The sequence below is a fragment of the Aristolochia californica genome, unplaced genomic scaffold (assembly GCF_029961685.1).
Source record: "Aristolochia californica isolate CCGP_79_NKW_82.1479 unplaced genomic scaffold, dmAriCali1.0.hap1 SCAF_3, whole genome shotgun sequence".
NCBI classification, from domain to species: Eukaryota; Viridiplantae; Streptophyta; class Magnoliopsida; order Piperales; family Aristolochiaceae; genus Aristolochia; species Aristolochia californica.
The window spans coordinates 6,278,473-6,297,436 of record NW_027181992.1 but is presented as its reverse complement, the minus strand read 5'-3'; the positions used below and the strand labels follow the sequence as shown (position 1 = coordinate 6,297,436).

At 34.2% G+C, this 18,964-nt stretch overlaps 2 protein-coding genes across 4 annotated transcripts in view; both read left to right on the top strand.

Moving 5' to 3' along the window:
* The first annotated feature begins 8,700 nt into the window (after positions 1 to 8,700).
* On the top strand, positions 8,701 to 14,592 carry LOC137960395 (receptor homology region, transmembrane domain- and RING domain-containing protein 2-like). 2 transcript variants are annotated; one of them, XM_068808010.1, is made up of 5 exons: positions 8,701 to 8,882; positions 9,029 to 9,291; positions 10,730 to 10,960; positions 11,721 to 12,125; positions 13,122 to 14,592. In XM_068808010.1, the coding sequence occupies exons 2-5, from the start codon at positions 9,108 to 9,110 to the stop codon at positions 13,694 to 13,696; spliced, it is 1,395 nt and encodes a 464-aa protein (XP_068664111.1). In that variant the 5' UTR covers positions 8,701 to 8,882; positions 9,029 to 9,107; the 3' UTR covers positions 13,697 to 14,592. The 2 variants fall into 2 exon arrangements, with proteins under 2 accessions (XP_068664111.1, XP_068664110.1); XM_068808009.1 differs by having other exon boundaries at positions 9,022 to 9,291.
* A 586-nt stretch (positions 14,593 to 15,178) lies between these two features.
* LOC137958739 (transportin-1-like) overlaps positions 15,179 to 18,964 on the top strand; it is a 35,074-nt gene continuing 31,288 nt past the window's right edge. For both annotated transcript variants that reach the window (XM_068805840.1, XM_068805839.1), the window contains exons 1-2: positions 15,179 to 15,511; positions 17,062 to 17,349. In XM_068805840.1, the coding sequence (XP_068661941.1) occupies positions 15,335 to 15,511; positions 17,062 to 17,349 (465 nt within the window). In that variant the 5' untranslated portion in view covers positions 15,179 to 15,334. The remainder of the gene's footprint in view (positions 15,512 to 17,061; positions 17,350 to 18,964) is intronic.

The following is an 18,964-nucleotide window of genomic DNA, read 5'->3' as shown; positions in this document are numbered from 1 at the left end:
GGCATAATCTATATACAGAATACCTGCATAAATACTCCATAAAATTGTCTATACATTCCATAAACATTCCATAAAATTGTTTATACACTCCATACACTCCATAAAATAGTCTAAATACTCCATACAATGCGTAACATTATGAATAAACTCCATACAATAATCAAACACAAAAAAATTAAATGAAATATCACTATCAATTTACAATCACCCAAATAAAAACTATAAATTCTTTAAATAAAATTTTATTACTATTAAAAACTTACAAGAAAATTACAGGAAATATTTTAAATTTTTCTTAGGAAAATTAAATGAACCTCTTATTACCTTTTTTAAGGAAATAAATAAAAAATAATAATTAATCTAATATGTTATTATACTTATCGATAAAATTTTAATCAAATAAAATGACAAACACAAAATTACTATGAAAATTGCCTCATGCTGAAAGGATTATATCATCAACTGTCAAATAATTATTCAAATTTTTTCTATACGGTTTTCTAGCCCATCTTGGCAAGAAAAATTTACTTAGAAAATATATGATTTTTGAACAAGAATTTATACTTAGAAAAATATTTTCAAAAAACATGAGGCACTAATGGTCCCTATATTTCTACTTAAAATGTCTTTTCAACATTTATTGAAAAAAAACATTAATACTCTCTAGAAACGTATTTCTACTAAAATATCTTTTCAATTTATTCAAGAGCCATGAGGAAGGGACAAAGACATATTTTTTTTACTTGTTTATGATCTCGCACATAGGGGTGAGTTCGAATAAATTATATATAAAATTATGCATACATTTAAAAAAAAAATGATAGGGGAGGTTCAGGATTGAATTTCAATAATGGATAAAAATGCACCAATATTAATCTTTTTTACTCCAATTGTTGTCTAACTTTTTTTGTAATTTTTGAATCTAGCCATATATTTACCATGACCTCCTTAGTGCCCCTAGATGAAAATTTATATTATAGGAAAAACTAGAAATATTTTTCCTATAAAACATATTCCCAAAAAAACCTTTAAATAAAATCCTATTACTATTAGCAACTTATTAGAAAATAACAAGAAATATTTTGATTTTTTTTTAGAAAAGTTAAATAGACCTTTTATTGCCTCTTATAGGGAAATAAATAAAAATTAATAATCAATCTCATATATTATTATACTTATCGATAAATTTTTAATCAAATAAAATGTCAAACACAAAATTACAATGAAAATTGATTCATGCTAAAAGTATTACAGCATCAACTCTTAAATACTTATTCAAAAAATTTCTATATAGGTTTCTACCCCATTTTGGTAAGAAAATCTTACTTAGAAAATTATATGATTTTTAATAAGAATTTTCAATTAGAAAAATATTTTAAAAAAACATGAGACACTAATAGTTCATAGAAACTTATTTCTATAAAATGTATTTTTTATTTTTTCAAGAGCTATGAGGAAGGAGAGTTTAAGGAAATTTTTTTTTTTTTTTTTTACTTTATGACCTCGCACGTGCGAAATCATCTTTGGGCGGGGGCGGGGGAGATTACTTTTCTCCTAATTTATCCCCTGAACTTACTAGTTCAGGTTTTTTGCCGAGACGACGCACAGGGAAGGGGGTTACGATGCTAAGGAGGACCTGTCGTTGGGGATGACGGCGGCGACGGCGAGGAGAGGAAGAAATCAAACGGACGGCCATAGAGGCGGTTGGCGAGTAGTTGCCAACGACGGAAGAGGCGGCGACAACAGCTGACGGGAGAGGCTCGACGGTGACGAGGGGAGGAAAAAATTCCCCCCCCCCTCGCTCTCGCTCAAGCTCCCGCTCCCCCGATCTCGACTCACCTCGAGTCGCCTAGCGAGCCGATGAACCGAACCTGGCTTCAGTTGAGCTCGGCTTGTTAAGGTAAACGAGCCAATTTCAGAGCTTGAGCTCGATAGATAATGAATCTAACCGAGTCGGCACCAAGCCGAACTTGAGCCACTCACAAGCCAGCTTAGTTCAAAGCCACCCCTAGTCAAGAGGCTTTGTGACGGAGGTCGAGAGGGAGGCCTTCCTCCCTCTCCTCTCCCTCTCTACCTTTAACGCATAGCACGGGAGGCCGAGCATCTGTTACAGAGCCTCTCGGCCTCCCTCTTGGCATACCGTCGGAGTGCCACCTGGAAGACGACGCGGAAGACAATGGTTTCATTTTTCCTAAGTTAGGAAAAATTAAACTATAATCATAAAAATAACTAATTTATAATATTTATTTATAAAATAATTATTTTTATTTCTTTAATATATTTATTTTATAACTACTATATTAAAATAATGATTTAATAGTCATAATTAAAATATTATTAAAATAAATTTTTGATTAATTAATTTGGTTTAATTATTATATTGCTATAATTAATTAAACCAATGGTTTTAAATTTTGTGACAATATATTATTAATTAGTAATACATAAAATATATTATGTTATTGATAAATATATAAATTTATTTATTATATTGTTTTTTTTATTGTATAAAATTAGTGGTTTTTAATATTAAAACATATCTTATGTTATTAAAAAATAATTTATAACGTTATTTATTTATTACCTGTAATTAATCATGTGCATATTTCATTGGCTCACGTAATTACCATATTAATGCACAATAAAATATCTAATTCAATTAATAAATATATTAATATATTTAATTATACATTAAATAACTTATTCGTGTAGTAATAATGGTTGTTTTACCTAATTTGGGGTCTAAGAATTATGTTGTAATTTAAGTGTACTATAAGGGTTTAGGCATTCTCTTGTTTTTTATGTTTTTCTCATGTTGGGGCACTAACACTGGAAACTGTTTTCCAGTGCACATGAAGTCGTCAACACTAACACCAAGTGTGAAGATGAAGATCATGTAGATGACTGACATGATTTCTTCTCGAATCATGGATTTGTGAATCGTCGGGTCAAGTTACAACTCGAGCAAGTTAAGGTAGAACCTCCATGAATATTCGAGTCACACTGGATTATGAGAATCAGGTAGATCAATACCGAGCGGTACCAGCTTGCATTGCCTTCCCCTTAGAGAAGAACATCTGTCTTCCCTTGTGTTTCCATTGTAAAGGGGATGACAAAAGCTCTCTCCCTTGTTTATTCCCATTGAACTTTGTTCAAAATAAAAAAAAGAGGGATAGGTGGAAGCATAATTTTTGTAAGAGGGCCATTATATAAACAAAAGATGAAAGTTATATATTAATAATTATTTTTAAATAAACTACAAATTTATCTAAAGAATATTTTTCACCTAAAATGATTTATTCTAGCCTCCATGAACCAAATAGTAAGGGGTCAAAAGGTTTTTTTTCCAAATAAAAAAAACTAATTCAATTTGTACACCTTTGCAACCAAAAGCATAGGGGCTTGGAATACCAATACATAGGGGCTTGGAATACCAATACATAGGGGCATATATAGGGGTTTGATCAAGTACGAAATGGCTAAGAGTACCAAAAACATAGGGACATAATAATGTTTAATTTAATATTCTATTTTGAAATTATTTGTAAGATTTATTGATTTTTAGTTAAGAAATTTATTTCAATTTAAAAAATATAATTACTTTTTACTTAGTTTTACTATTTTTTATTTTATTTTTATTTTTCTATATATTCAAATGATTTAAAATTATTAAAATTAGATATGTTATGTTTTCTTCATCTTCTGATTCTCCTTCAAGGCTGTGATCGATTTATGATTGAATGCTATTTTTTTGAACTGTATTCATAAAGATTATGTTATCATTCAATGTTTCATTTGTTTTAGGATAGGTCACGGTCCATGCTTGTGTTTCTAGGCTGGCTTAAACTTATGCTTTTCTAATTTGTTATTGTCTTTATTCTATTTCCTACTATTATGTTTTATAGGTAATTAAAAGACATTTTATATTTCTAAAAATATCATTTTTAAAAATTCTATTGTAACCATATGTGACCAACTGACATTAATATTTTGTCATGAAATATTAATATTCCTATTTATAGGTTATTATGTTAAATAATTATGCAAAATTTTAATCAAAATATAATTATAAAAAATATTTGTTTCCAATTATACAAAGTATATAATTTTTAATTTTATATATTAAATATAAAACATAGTTTTAAATTTTAGTATTTAAAAAGACTAAAATCTATATTCTTGTTATATCATTTAAATTATATTTTTCTAATAAGATTTTAAGATTTCTATTTTATAGGTTATTAAATAAAACAATGTTATAAATTAACTGCAATAGGATTTTGTGTTTATAGAACTAATTTTATATGTCATTATATGTTCTAAAATGACAATTGGTTGTTAAATTATAAATATTTTATTTAATAGGTATAGTTTTAATTTTAATTTTATATTTTAATTATATGTAATTAAAATAATTTATATTTCTACTTATCGGTTGTTACATGAATTACTTAAAAAATTACTTTAACATAGTGACAAAAATATCAGTTTAAATAGTATCGATTAGACTTAAAATTTGTCTTTATGTTAATTAAATATGTTATCGATTTTTAATACAAATCCAATTTTTAAATTTTAAAAATTTTAATTATTAAGTTTGCACTTTTAGTTTTAAGTTGTATAAATTAAGTTTTATGTTTGATAAAATATAAATGTATATTTTTATTTTATTTAAAGCTTATTAAAAAAATTGTTATTATTTTATCTATAATAAGCTTACAATAGAACCACATCTAGAAAATTTTGTATCTTACAATAGAACCACAAGTCTAGTAAAATTTGTATCTTACAATAGAACCACAAGACTAGTAAAATTTGATCTAATAGGCACTTGACCAATTTATTTCGATTGAACCTAAAGAGTTATAAAAGTTGGGTTCAAATTTAAATACTAAAGTTGATTTATTGGCTCAAATAGGACCAAGTCCTTGTTATCGATTAGGTAACAAAAGCTGCAAACAAGTAAAAACCAAAAGTATATTACATTATTTAATTGGCAAGAGATCCAAATGAAGTTGGTTTAGTTTCTTTCCCTAAATCTCTCAATTTTCTCAATGGATGTTTTCTTATGTTATTTTTTATCATCATTAGTCATTCGTGACCTCCCATCCTTCTTTCAAATTGATTTTAGGTTTACAAATGACTTTTTTTTTGTTGAGACATTCCAGATCTTCACTATCCTGGTCTGAACCAAAGTTGCAAAACATGCAAAACGTCAAACCAGGATAGTGAAGATCTAGAACATCATAACTAAAATGTGCTACACCTTAGTACTACATAACGGATGTAGGTTTCCTCCCTAAACATCCAAAACTACTAATGGGCTGGCAACTTTGGATTACATTAATAAACACGTCAAACCTAAATGTCTCCATGTATCAAGTCCATCAGAAATGCGAACAAAATGAAATAGTTAATATGAAACAGGGAAAAATAAATTGCAACGTGATGAGTTATTTGATATATTTTAAAAAAATAAAAAATATTGTGCTATATGTTTGTTGTTATGTACACTGTATCAAAACTACTAAAGATTGATTAACAAATAATATCGTACATGACAAAGCTAAAGGTTGACAAAAATGTTTGAATTTCTGCTAAGGATCCATTACTCTTCATTAAGCTTCGACTTGCTTATCCTATCTTGAATCCTGACCCCAGCATCATTGTGCATATAAATTACAAAATCCAACAAATACAGAAAATTAGTTTTCCTTTCTTTGAGGAAAATAAATTCTTAATAAAAATAAAAATAAAAAGCAAATGGAGGCCTGATGGGAGTTTCCCGCTGAAAAATGCTTCTTGTTTCAGTGTTTCTCAAACCTCTCTTGTAGAACTTAGGACTTTGAAAGAACCCGCAAATCCGGCCTTCTATTAGGGTACGATTATCTACGAAGACTTCTTTGTCCGGAGCTGCCATGGGTCTAACCTTTAGATCAATAGGGCATTTAATTTTAAGAGACAACCAGGGTTTCCATTTAAATAAAACATAATTCAACTTAAACAACAAATTATTGGGTTGCTTGAAATCTCTAATAATTTTGAATTCTTCAAAATTTGAAGAGAATACCAAAAAAAGAAGAAGATAAAATCCTCATCAAAGTCATTTGCAAACCTAAAATCAATTCGAAAGATGGATGGGAGGTCACGAATTACTAAAAATGAGCCAAAATAAAACTAGAAAACGTCCAATGAAAAAATTTAGAGTTCCACGTAAAGAAATTAAACCAACCTTAGTGGGCAAGAGATCCAAATAAAGTTGGTTTAAATTTTTTCATCGGATATTTTCTTATTGTATTTTGGCTCCTCTTTAGTCATTCGCAACCTCCCATCCATCTTTCGAATTAATTTTAGGTTTGCAAATGACTTTGACGGGGATTTTATCTTCTTATTTTTTTGGTATTCAGTTCAAAATTTAGAAAAATTAAAACATATTAGAGATTTCAAGCAACCTAGGAATTTGTTGTTTAAGTTAAATTATGTTTTATTGAACCAGGAGCTTTGGTTGTCTATTGAAATTAAATGCCCTATTGGTCTAAAAGTTGGACCCATGGTAGCTCCGAACGAAGGAGTCTTTGTAGACAATCTTACCCAAGGCTGGACCTACGGGTTCTTTCAAGGTCCTAAGTTCTATAAGAGAGGTTTGAGAAACACTGAAACAAGAAGCATTTTTTCATCGGGAAACTCTCATCAAGCCGCCATTTGCCTTTTTTTCTTTTTTCCAAGAATTTATTTCTCTCAAAGAAAGTAAAACTAATTTTTTGTATTTGTTCAACTTTGTAATTTATATGCATAGTGATGCTGAGGTCAGGACTCAAGATAGGAGAAGCGAATCGAAGCAGAACTAATGGGTCCTTAACATCAATTCAAATATTCTTGTCAAACTTCAGCTTCCTCAACTACAATGCGAACGATTTTATTTTATTTCTAGATTATAGTTGAAGGATTTGACTATATTTTCGTTAGTTCCTTCTAATGCTCTATTAAGTGATTTTGTTGTTTTTATTCTTAGTTTATTCATCAATATTGTCTTCTCAGTCTGAACATGATAGTGATTGATAAGTTCATGTTTTTTGAAAAATAACTTTAAATATTATTTTTTTCCCTTGAGATTTCTACTTCTATCTGACTCACTTCTTTGATCCATAGTCATTGGGTTATTAGGTCAGACTTTTATGATGGGAAGAGATTTTGGCCTTTCCCATGGGATTAGTAGGCCCAAAATTTGCAACGGGAAGAAATTTTGGCCTTTCCCATAGGCTTTGTCACTCTTCGTATGTACCAATTGTGGTAGGTTGGCGTTAGGCTATTGGAGGATGCTTCAAAATATTTTGTCTTCCTTATACCGGTTTTGCAAATGTTTCTTTTTTATGCAGTCATGTTATTTCTTCAATGTTGTTGCATTATCGTTCATGTTTATGTGACGAATAATAAATCTTAGTTTATTTTGTTTTTAGTTTCCAACCACAAACCAATCTACTTTGAGCATAAGCAAGTTATGCCATGGGGTTTTGTATAACTAAGTTTTTGAAAACAATATTTGTTTGCTAGGTGATCGTAATCCTCATTTTATCATTTTGTTACATACTTTTATGTTCTTAAATAAATTTTAGTGTATTTTAGTCTTTCTTGTAACAAAATTTTCTTATAGTTACATGATGTGTTTCATGCTTTATGGTTGTTGCATAAACTGTTACATAAACGTATAATTAATGAGGTATCTATCATTTCCCCTTTGTTTTTTTTTTGTTGCTCTTTATGCTATAATGCTCTATTGCAACTTGCCATTCGTAGTTGATGTTGTACATTGCTCCTTCTAGTTGGATTATGAATTTTACTTATTGTAGTAATTTACTGGGATTTTTCATGCAAGATGAAACCTTTGGGAACTTTTTGCATTCGATCTCGACTAAGAGTGCTCATTATTGGGGGCTTCTTGATTCTCTTTGTTTGGTGTTCTTCATTAAAGTTTTGTTTCTACTTTGAGTTTGGTTGTCTTTCTTGATGGTCATCTTGCTTTGCATGTATACTTCACTTGCTAGTTTGATGAGATTTAGATAGACCTTTGTGTAAGTGATATCTATGTGACTTTGCATTACCTCCATAAGTTGCAATGGTGAAATAGGTCACATGTATACAATAGAAATCTCTACCTCTATCCTACAAGCCCTTCGACCTTATGTATTAACAATAATGAATATAAAGAAGGAAAAAAAACCGAATGTCGGTGACTAGTGGCAAATACGTAATAAAGTATTTAATATTTGTAAAATAAAAATGGTAAATGGTCCCAATCACGCCCACTCGGATAGTCCAGATCTAACTCGGATAGTCCAGATCCAAGTGGTACTCTTTAAGTCAGTTGAATTTAAATGAAGCCTCCAATTTGGTGCATTTTCTGGCTAACTGGGGCCCAACGACTTGGTTGCGAAGTGGGGCCCAATTATTTATTGAAGTAGATTTCCTTCTCCCGGTGGGGCCCAAACCCATTAGAGGAAGGAGAAATTAGGTCTTTGAACGTTCGGCGAATTCAGGAAACTTCGAAAATTATCTAATGCGACAAAATTGTAACTAACCAGGTTGTCACGGCGGGCCCCGCTAATGATATTTTATAGATTATTAAATTAGATAATCTCGAGTCGGTGGAGGGATTGGGGATATGTATGAGCGAAAAATGAGTAATTTTGCTGTTCTCTTTATAAAATAGAAACGGGCGCTTATCCTACTCGTCTAATGATGGTACATTAAAGAAAAAGAAAAAACTGATGCTTAGAGACATGGAAGCCGACGTTTTGATCCTGACGACCTATCGAGAGTCTGCTTCTTTTCTTCCCGTGGACTTATTGAACACCAAAATCATCGTTCCCGGTCGTCTGATTAAGGTATCAGTTTTTTTTTTTTTTCTCGTTTTTTATCTTTTTCTCGGTTCTTCTACGACGGTCTGGTTGGAAATTAAATGGGTTTTGGAAAGTGTTATCGGTTTTGCTGTTTCGTTGTCGGAGTGATCTGAGTTGCTTTCAGGTTTTAGGCATGAGGGGGTTCTAGTCAGCTCGAAAGAGAATCGAGGAAGCTGAATTGGGGATATTTGGAAAGGCTGGGAATTGGTGATGAAGATGTCTGTGGAGGTCATGGCGTTGAATAGTTTGTTTGGAAGGCCTGGAAGGAGTCATTTCGCCCTTCTCCTTTTTGTTTGTGTTTTTATTGTTCTAATGGCGGATGAGGTGACGGCAAACGTGGTTGTGATTGGGAAGAATGCGTCGTTATCGTTTAGCGACATTGAGGCCAGCTTCGGTGAGAAAATTATGGCTTTTTCTTTTTTCTTTTGCTACTTTTTTCCTTTCTGCTTACCATTTAAGGAAATGGCTAAATAAGCAAACATGTAAAAGTCAGCACTTTCGCAAGATCCGTTGTTTTTCTGCTTATATCTGAGTAAGGAAGAAAGGTCACTTTTTTCTCGCTTAGCAGTTGAGCAATATTGGCGGATTTATTTACATAGATGGTGATTTTTATCGTCTCTTGAAAATTTTGAGTGTCCTGTCTTTTAGTTATTGATTGAGCAATTTGATATGGTTGCATTTGGAAAACTTAAACGATTGATGTACTTTTCTTTTGAAACAAGAATTTAATAATGTGCAATATGTATCAAAATTTCTGAAACATTTACAGTGGCCGAGCGAGTGTTCCATTGCTGACCACTAACTTGGCAAGAGGCATTTTTGTGTTTCGCTTTTGGTCTCCCTAGCAATAATCGTCATTTAGTTTCTGATTGTGTTCTGCTTTCTTTATGTAGTTCATATATATGTCTGTAAGTGTGTGTGTGAACATACTATGTTAAGAGCCTTATCTCTATTCAAATCAATCTAAGGGCAGCTTGAAATTGAGAGCCTTATGGAAGTTCAAGTCTATTAACACCAACCACATTCCCATCGTAAACAGCAAAATTCTGTACAGAACTTTAAAAAATGACTCAAAATGAGCGATGAATTTTATCGTTTTCTGCCAACAAATCAGTAGATAGAGGACCTTAATATCCAAAAATCTTTTGTAGCACCTTCTCAAAATATTCAGGGCAATGAAAAAAGAGCAGCAGAACTTTCCTGTCTTGGTGATAGAAAATCATCGTATGACTGAAATTTTCCATTTAGAAGCTTTGTTTTCCTTTTATATTCAAACTATACAAGAGATTAACCACAGTTCTATGCAAAATTCCGATGAGGCCTTTGATCAGCAGCATAGACTTTTAGGTAGGAAGCCTAGATTACCTTTATCCAGTCTTCCACAACTAATTGAATTTTTGTGTCAGAATTTGTTGTCCTGGTAGAAACTTGTTTTCTTGACAATTCCAGTCTTCCACAACTAATTGAATTTTTGTGTCAGAATTTGTTGTCCTGGTAGAAACTTGTTTTCTTGACAATTCATGTGGCAATTAAGTAAGTGTACCTCTTTGTTACCAATCTTCAGTATCCCTGCTTACAAGTCTATCTTGCATATTCGCACACTAGTAAATTGTTTACTTTGAAAGCCTATACTGAAAGATACAGACAATTTTAATTTGTTGTTTAAGTGTTTGATTCTGAATTCTAAAGACCTCTTCTTCTGCTATTGTGTCAATGATAGCAGAGCAAAGTCATTTTTTATACTTACTGCAGATTTTAGTGGGGGGATGCTTTTTGAAGAATCGTTTGATTCATATGCTCTTATTTTTATTCTTGTATTTATGTATTGGCAGCTCTATCCATCAAGGAATCTGGCATTTGCGGGGTATTACATTTGGCTGAGCCTCTTGATGCTTGCTCGCCATTGACAAATAAAGTTGTTGCAGATGGAGGGTCAAATTCTTCATTTGTATTGATTATTAGAGGAGCATGCACTTTTGAAGACAAAGTACGAAGAGCACAAAGTGCTGGATTTAAAGCAGCTATTCTGTACGATAATGAAGATGATGGCAGTTTGGTTGCAAGTAATATTAGAGCTCTCTTTTCTTATCTGTTGCTGCTATGGATATGTCGTTCTCCAAATTCACTCTCCATGTCATCTCATGAAGAAATATTGCTTTCTTATTCAGTTGACATTCATAAAAAGTTAAATTATATTTCGATAGTCAGCTTTGTTTTCTCTATAGAAGATATTATAAAAGAGAAATACATGGTGTTTAGTAAGATAAAATTTCTAATTGTGGCACCTAAAGGAGCTTTCAATGTGCATTTTAGTTACACCGAGAGGACTTTTATTTTTGTTTTATTTTTATTTCTAAAAGGATCTGGATATGTACTTTTTTCTGCTGCAAATCAGTTGACAATTCAAAATGGGTAGATCTTTGATCAAGGCATTTCCAATTGTTTAATACTCCCTAGATCATCAACAGTAGAATGGTCAAGCAAAAGGCTAGTAAATTGGCGACACTCTTAATCTGTGAAAAAAATAAAAAATAAATAGATAATTATACAGAGACATCTTGCCTAATCATTGGTAACAAAGACTGAAATTTTCTCCTTGTGTTATAAAAAGTGGCTATGATATTTATTTCCATTTCTCGGTAGTTTGCTGTGCTGAGCACCAGTGGCCAAATCGGTTATAATGGCCTAATTGGAATTCTACTAAGAAATGATTTTTGTGCCATGATATGTGCTTCTAAGATGTCAATTTTAAATGATTCTTGTTTCTTATGTGGTGCTTAGTTGCATTCTCTGTTTGATTCTTACCTGTCACGTGCACTTCAGTGGCAGGAAATGGAAGGGGAATCAAGATTCATGCTGTTTTTGTCTCCAAGTCTTCGGGAGAAACACTGAAAAAAATTGTTGGCCTGCCAGGCGTGGAATTTTGGATTATACCAACTTTTGAGAATTCAGCATGGTCCATAATGGCTACTTCTTTCATATCCTTTCTTGCCATGTTTGCTTTGTTGGCTACGTGTTTCTTTGTTCGAAGACAAAGGATAAGGAGTGAAAGGCCACGGGCTCCTCATGGTCAGGAGTTCCATGGTATGAGCAGACGGTTGGTTAAAGCTATGCCAAGTGTTATATTCACCTCTCCTGCAGAAGATTATTGTACTTCAACAACATGTGCTATATGCCTTGAAGACTACAGTGTTGGGGAGAAGCTCAGAGTACTGCCTTGCCACCACAGTAAGATCTCTTATCTGCTGAACATGTTTACATGCACATACGTGTTTTTTACATGCAAGATTAAATTGACTGTGAAGTGCACCATTGTTAGGAATGCCTATTTTGGATACAAGTATATATCTCTATAAGTCGGTTCTGATATTTAGCTTTTTGTCCAAAAATAGGTGTAAGGTGGTTTGTTAGTTTTCATGTTCAGACAAAGGTGTTGGTTGACCATAGAGAGAGGAGGAGGGAGAGGGAGGGAGACAAACGGTTGTGAGAATTGATTCTAAATCATTTTGGAAGTTTTCTGTATTTTTATGAAGATACTTAATTTAACAGGGAAGTCTGTGGAAGGGAAAATTTTCCCTAAACCCTAAACCCTGAACCCTAAATTTTTTTTATCATATTCTACCAAAAACCTGTTTCATTATGCACCCATATGTACATTTATATTAGGACAACAGTACTACTTAAAGGTTCATGTAAGTTAGATGCACTAGTTTTCTATCTTGTCGTTACATTGGGATATGATAACTAAAAAATTTCCTTTCCTCATTTATATTTTTTTTTCATGTCCTTCCACCTTAGCAGTATACTAAAATAAATTTGAAACCTTGTCGTATGATCCTATAGTTTGTTTTAAAATTACTTATGTTTGTTTTCTGTTTAAGTTTTTATGTTTTTTAATTGTAAATGGTCCCAGTGGTTTTCTTGTAAATATAATGTAAAATGTCTTTTCTATTACCTTAACTGTTCAACTGAAATCTTGATTGTCACCCAGATTTGAAAGGCCTTAAGCCCAGCCTCAGTGACTTTAGTATTCTAACAATTATTCATTTGAAGAAAGACAGCTTCTACTTTGTTTTGTTTGGCCACGTAGCATGACCTCTATTTATCACTTATGATGTATTTGGGACTATCAATTTCTTCATTATTCGTGTCATTTTGTGGATCACTTCTGTAATGAACACTCTTTTGTATCCATGTTATTCATTCCACTTGGGTTTTTCTCAGAATTCCATGCTGCATGTGTTGATTCCTGGCTTATGTCATGGAGAACATTCTGCCCTGTATGTAAGCGGGATGCGAGGACAAGTTCTGGTGATCCACCTGCATCCGAATGCACTCCATTACTTTCTTCTGGTTCCTCATCCTTGTCTTCTTCTGTTGCATCATCTCTCTATTCATTGTTACCAGCATCTTCTGCCATTCAAATAGGCTCTGCATCATATCGGTCCCCAACAAACTCCCGTCTCCATTCTCTTTCCAGTACACCTTTTCTCCAGCAGTCTATACGTTCTTACACCAATTCTCCTGCTTTAAGTGCTAGGAGTTCAGTTGATTTAAGAAATATGTCATCACAAAGGTCACACGCATCTCACCTTGTCTCTCCCCATTCACTTGGCTTTCCTTCTTTTTTATCACCTCTCAATTCTAGATATCAACTCCCCCTTTATATTCCATCATCAAGTCACGGGTCCCCTTCTGTTGTGGGGTCCTCCAGCCGGCAGACATTCTTGAGGCATTGTAACGAGTCTGCAGGAAGCATGTCTCCGTTTGCTTCTGCTCAGTCCCTGCCAGGATGTTGATGTTCATTGGGAAGTTTGCTTGTAATTTGATGGCGATTGATGAGTCAATCAGATCTTGAAGCACGCAGGCTTTTACCATTATCTTCCATCTGTGAAAGATGGATTAAACGGTTGCACATATTGTCTCGTGTCACTGATTGCAAAGAGTATCCTTCGGGTGATTCAAAGTTCCCCAAGAGAGGGTGCGGCTGCATTTTGATGTCAACTCGTCTAATGTACTCTTGCCAAACTAGCCACCGTATAGCACTTTTGGACCTGGTTGAGCCTTGGTTTGAGTTTGAATTGAAACTTAACATTGGATATTTGTATATTATAGTTTCATCAGTAACATTTGCCTCAAGTTTTGGGATACTGTTGAAAACGTCAACGTAGTCCTTATCCAGCTGATATGTTCGATACTGCCCACAATGTAAATTTCCCTACTGCTCTTCATGAACGATAAAGAGTATGAATGACTGCTCGTGATTGATATTCAATTGAGAGAATGAAACATCTGAAAGTTCTGAGTTTAAGAGGGGATGCTGGTGCTGGTTTCTGTATTCTGCCCTCTTTCTAGACGGGTGTGGTCGAGTGCTCTTCAATTTTCTTTGCTACTCCCAGGCATCAGATTGATTACTATACAGATCAGATCAGATCAGAGGTCATCCGGTTAAATGAAAGGGTCTGTGAGTTTGATTTTAGTAGTTTTCTGTTCTATCAGGTGGCAGAACTGAACGAGTGATCAGTGAGATTTCCAGATAAAATAAGGCATCTTTCAAGAGTTATCAATGATGACTTTGTTCCTTCCTATGTTTTTTATGTTCTGTGTTGTCAATGACGCTGATTTAGCTACCAATATTTAAGACTGTACGGATACGTTGGCCAGTGTGAGAAGGGTAATACCTTCCTTTGTTTGAATGGTGGCGTTGTTGTAATTGATATGGAATTAGATATCCTTTTCATTCTATTTATCATAAATACTATAAAATGACAAAATCCCATTAAACCCATTCAACTGTTATTTAATTCTTACCCATAAAATCGTGACAAGTGCCCTTTATAACCTATTTCATACATGTGTCACGAAATGACGAATGCCTATTCAATGTTGACATGAAATGACTGTAGGTACCTTTCAAGCTTAACATCTCATTCTATGTTTGAAATTACATAAATACTACCTCTATCCTACCTTTTCTTTTATGTCATGTCAAATGATACAAAATATTCATGTGTCATATGACCACAATACTTTTTTCTCATATGTATATGTATATGACGCCCGCCGGTGTATGAGGGCGAGGGAGATGGTGCGTTCCCGTTTTGCCTTTTGAAGGTTTTGAATTTCTAATTACTGAAGCAATCTTAGCCGTCCGATTCCGTATTACCAACTGCGACAAACTAGGTGGTCCCGCTACTGCAGTCAATCATTCCGTCCTCTATCACTTCCGGTGTAATAAAAACCTCGAACCAGCCACATGCTCCCTCTCTCTCTCTCTCATATCTCTGAATAAACTAACACAAAAGATCGCGCCCTCTGCTCTTCCTTACTACTCTCCCCACCCATCTCCCCCCACGCATCTCCGAGTCGACTGCGGCCTCTTTAGATTCCTTCTTTTTCCGCCCCCCGCGTACGTCTCTGAAACCCTATCAAAGATCATGGAGGCATCGGCTCTGTGGCAGCCACTCGATGATGGTCTAAGAGAGATCTCTGTTCTGCTGGAGCAACACATATCGCCCAATTCCGATCAGCAGAGGATATGGCAGCAGCTTCAGCACTATAGCCAGTTTCCTGATTTCAATAACTATCTAGCTTTCATTCTTGCCCGTGCTCAGGTACTTGTGCTGGTTATTTTCCTTTTTGAGTTTCATTGCATTTAGGGTGTTTTGTGTTTTTGCGTTTGTTCATTCTGGTGTTTGAACTCATGGTTGTGAGTTTGTCCAGGTGTTTCATCGTACTTATTTATGGATGAAGAAAATACTTCAGCTCTTTTCGATGTATTTTTTGACTTTTAGTGTTTTTTGAATTCTGTTGGTATGTTTTAGTTCTTAGCTTTTTCTTTTCTTTTTTTGGTTACGTTTAATCTTTGTGGTCTACTGATATCCGTCTGTTGAACGCATGTTTTATTCGTCGTCATTCTCCGTGCTTTATTCCAACTATGTCTGAGTCATCCATTGAATAAATAAAAGTTTGTGTAGGCTACATGGATGCTCCGCTGCCATTCTGCTTTATTATTTGGCTTCGCATTTACTTGGTTGGCATTATTCAACTATTTCCTCATCATTTTCATTCATCTTCATTTTGTCCTTGAACTGATCGACAAAATCCTTTTTCTCTGGTGCTCCACCACATGTCTATTAAACATATGCAAACCATATGAAGCGTTTTTTATTTTTTATTTTTAAATATGTTTTCTGTTCTTTCTTTGATTCTGCTCCTAGTGTTCTCTCGGATTACTGTTTCCAATTTTATGTTCCGTTGGTATTTATGTGGCTGTGTACCAAAAAAGTTATTTATGTGATTTGATCAAGTAGTTGATGTTAGCCGTATGGAGGATCTGTTTCTGTTCTTCACCCACATCCAAGTCATGCTTCAAGTGAATATGTGTTTTTCTCATGGAACATCTCTCTCTGCTCTCCTTTTTTTCCTTTAGTCTGGTTATTATGAGTGTTACAAACATTTCAAGAGGTCAATTCGTTTCCTTTTCTAATATTAAAACTAATGATGAAGATTTTGGGGGTAAAATAAATAAATATGCTAAGTATAGGTAAATTTTTACTATTTTATTTTTTCCTAATTAGAAGATAAGCGAAAGAGATGTTTGACACCAAAGGAAGCAAAAACTAGATATAGTTCTTTGTTTTCTCCTACTTTCATCTGTCCTATATTTTGAAATCCACTAACACTACATACCTGAATTCTTTTGAATCCTGGAACTCTTTCATCCAATAATATACCTGAGAGTTTGTCTCGGCAGTGCTTCAGTTCATTTACATGTGTAGAGAAAGAATAAATGGGCAATATAGGTCAATGCTCTTTAGTCCTCAAGTCTGTTATCAGTATCTAACAGATGAACTGCAGGGAACTCAAAACATCTCTGTTGAAGATAAGAAATATTTCCTAACAGAAAAAAGGAAAAATGCAATATTGAGTCTGATCTTTGGATTTCAAGTACGCCACTAGATCATAGGAATGATTTTTTTTGGCATTTGATGAAAATATAAATTCTAGAGTTGTATAAAAATATTTTTAGTGGAAATTGTGATCTTAGGCAGTAATTTCCTGCATCAATATCATATATTATTTTTAATATACAAAAAAATATATTATTTACTTAGTATTTCTATTTGCAGAGTGAACATGTGCCTTTTGCTACTTCATACAGGGTCAAACAGTGGAGATTCGACAGGCAGCTGGTCTGCTTTTAAAAAATAATCTAAGAACTGCTTATAATTCATTGGCCCCTGCCAATCAGCAGTACATAAAGTCAGAGCTATTGCCTTGTCTGGGGGCCGCTGACAGGCACATCAGATCTACTGTTGGGACAGTTATTAGTGTTATTGTTCAACAAGGTCGCGTCTTTGGTTGGCCAGAGCTGTTGCAAGCCCTTGTCCACTGCTTGGATAGTAATGATCTGAATCACATGGAAGGTGCAATGGATGCTTTATCCAAGGTATGGCTGCAATATTATCTTGTCAACTTGATCTAATAAATTTTGGAAGAGAAGATAGAGTGGTATAGTGTAAAAAATTAAGGTGCTTGCTTTGAGCATTCTGTACTGAAGAATAGATTATAAATTCACTGCTATTATGTTTTCTTCTGTGGATTGTCTTCATCTATACGTTTGCAATTTTTTTTTTTTTGCAAAATTCATCCGAGTTGACACTTGAAAGTAGTTAATTTCCCGATTATCTGTCATTTGACTATCTTTCTTCCAAATATGGAAACTATCTGTAATTTTTTTCTAGATTTTGGCGTTTTATCATAGTAGTAGTCGTCTGTGCTGTTGATATGAGATAACTGAGTTCCAAATTTCTACTGTCTCACTTGAAACACCTTACTACTGAAATTGAGTGATCTGTACAAAAACTTTAAAAAGAAAAGTTAAAAAAATCTGTACATATTTGCTGTTTGCTAACATCTACTTGTAAATTTGTTTAGCATTTATAAATTGCTCGAGTGAGTGCATGCTTTAATTTCTTCTTGTATGACAAAGGTCTGCTTAGAAGCTAAATTTCTTTCTTGTATTTTTTTATTTGTTCTTTTTTTGTTCTTGAGAAAGGGGGAATGTTTATTGAAGAGCCTGAGGGAAAGCAAGATTACAAAACATCGGAGAGAGGTTCTCTAACAATGAGGGACACCCCTTCTCTGGCTAGGGTGTCAGCCAACACATTGACTGATCTCAAAACATGAATCCAATTAATCACATTTGAAGCGAGGTCCATAGCCTTGAAAAAGAGAGGCTTCAATCTCCAAGGAGGCCAGGTCTTCTTGCTACACTATCTTATGACGACTAGTGAATCTCCTTCAACTATTAGATTACTGTGGAATCTGTTCCTGAAAATCTTGAAACCTTGGACAAGAGCTGACACTTCAGCAAAGGTGGAGTCTGCCTGACCTAACGGCTCAACAAAGGAGAGAAGGATTTGAAAACTCCTCCAATAACTGCTGGGCTGCGGTTCACAAGGAAGCTGACATCAAAGTTGAGTTTGACGGAGCCTAGAGGAGGGGGAGACCAGTGCTGTTTCAGGGCTGATAAGGAGGGGGTCAGTTTCCACTTTTCTCGCACATAACCTGCTTCAAATTGTTGGAACATCTTTAGGGCGGACAGCCTAGTGATGATACTGTTTTGGGTGTGAAAGAAGATTGAGCTAGAAGAAGAGCTTTTGCCCTGAAAGTGGCGCTGGTTTGTTACAAGTCATATCATCCAGGGGATGTAGGTCACACAAACCTTCTTCATGATTTTCTCCATCCTAGGAAGAGGGTTATCAAGGACTTGGGAGATCAGACTCGACCACGAGTCCCTGTGCAGTAGCTTAGTCCTAAGGGGTTGAGGAATTGCGTCCAGATGTGCCAGGAGAAAGGGCATAGAACCAAGACGTGACTGATGGAATCCTCACTTTCTCCACATAGTTGACGTTGTGTCCAGATGTGCCAGGAGAAAGGGCATAGAACCAAGATGTGACTGATGGAATCTTCACTTGTTCCACATAGTTGACGTGTGAGCTGGAGAGGGGGGTGCAATTTCTTTGTATTTTTTTGTTATTTCCTTTTCTTGACTGGCCTTG

Excerpts from the sequence above, each read along its gene's own strand:
- LOC137960395 (XM_068808010.1), top strand. The coding sequence starts at position 9,108 with ATGAAGATGTCTGTGGAGGTCATGGCGTTGAATAGTTTGTTTGGAAGG. Across the intron at positions 9,292-10,729 it reads CGACATTGAGGCCAGCTTCG|CTCTATCCATCAAGGAATCT; the intron begins GTGAGAAAATTA and ends ATGTATTGGCAG. Across the intron at positions 10,961-11,720 it reads TGATGGCAGTTTGGTTGCAA|TGGCAGGAAATGGAAGGGGA; the intron begins GTAATATTAGAG and ends CGTGCACTTCAG.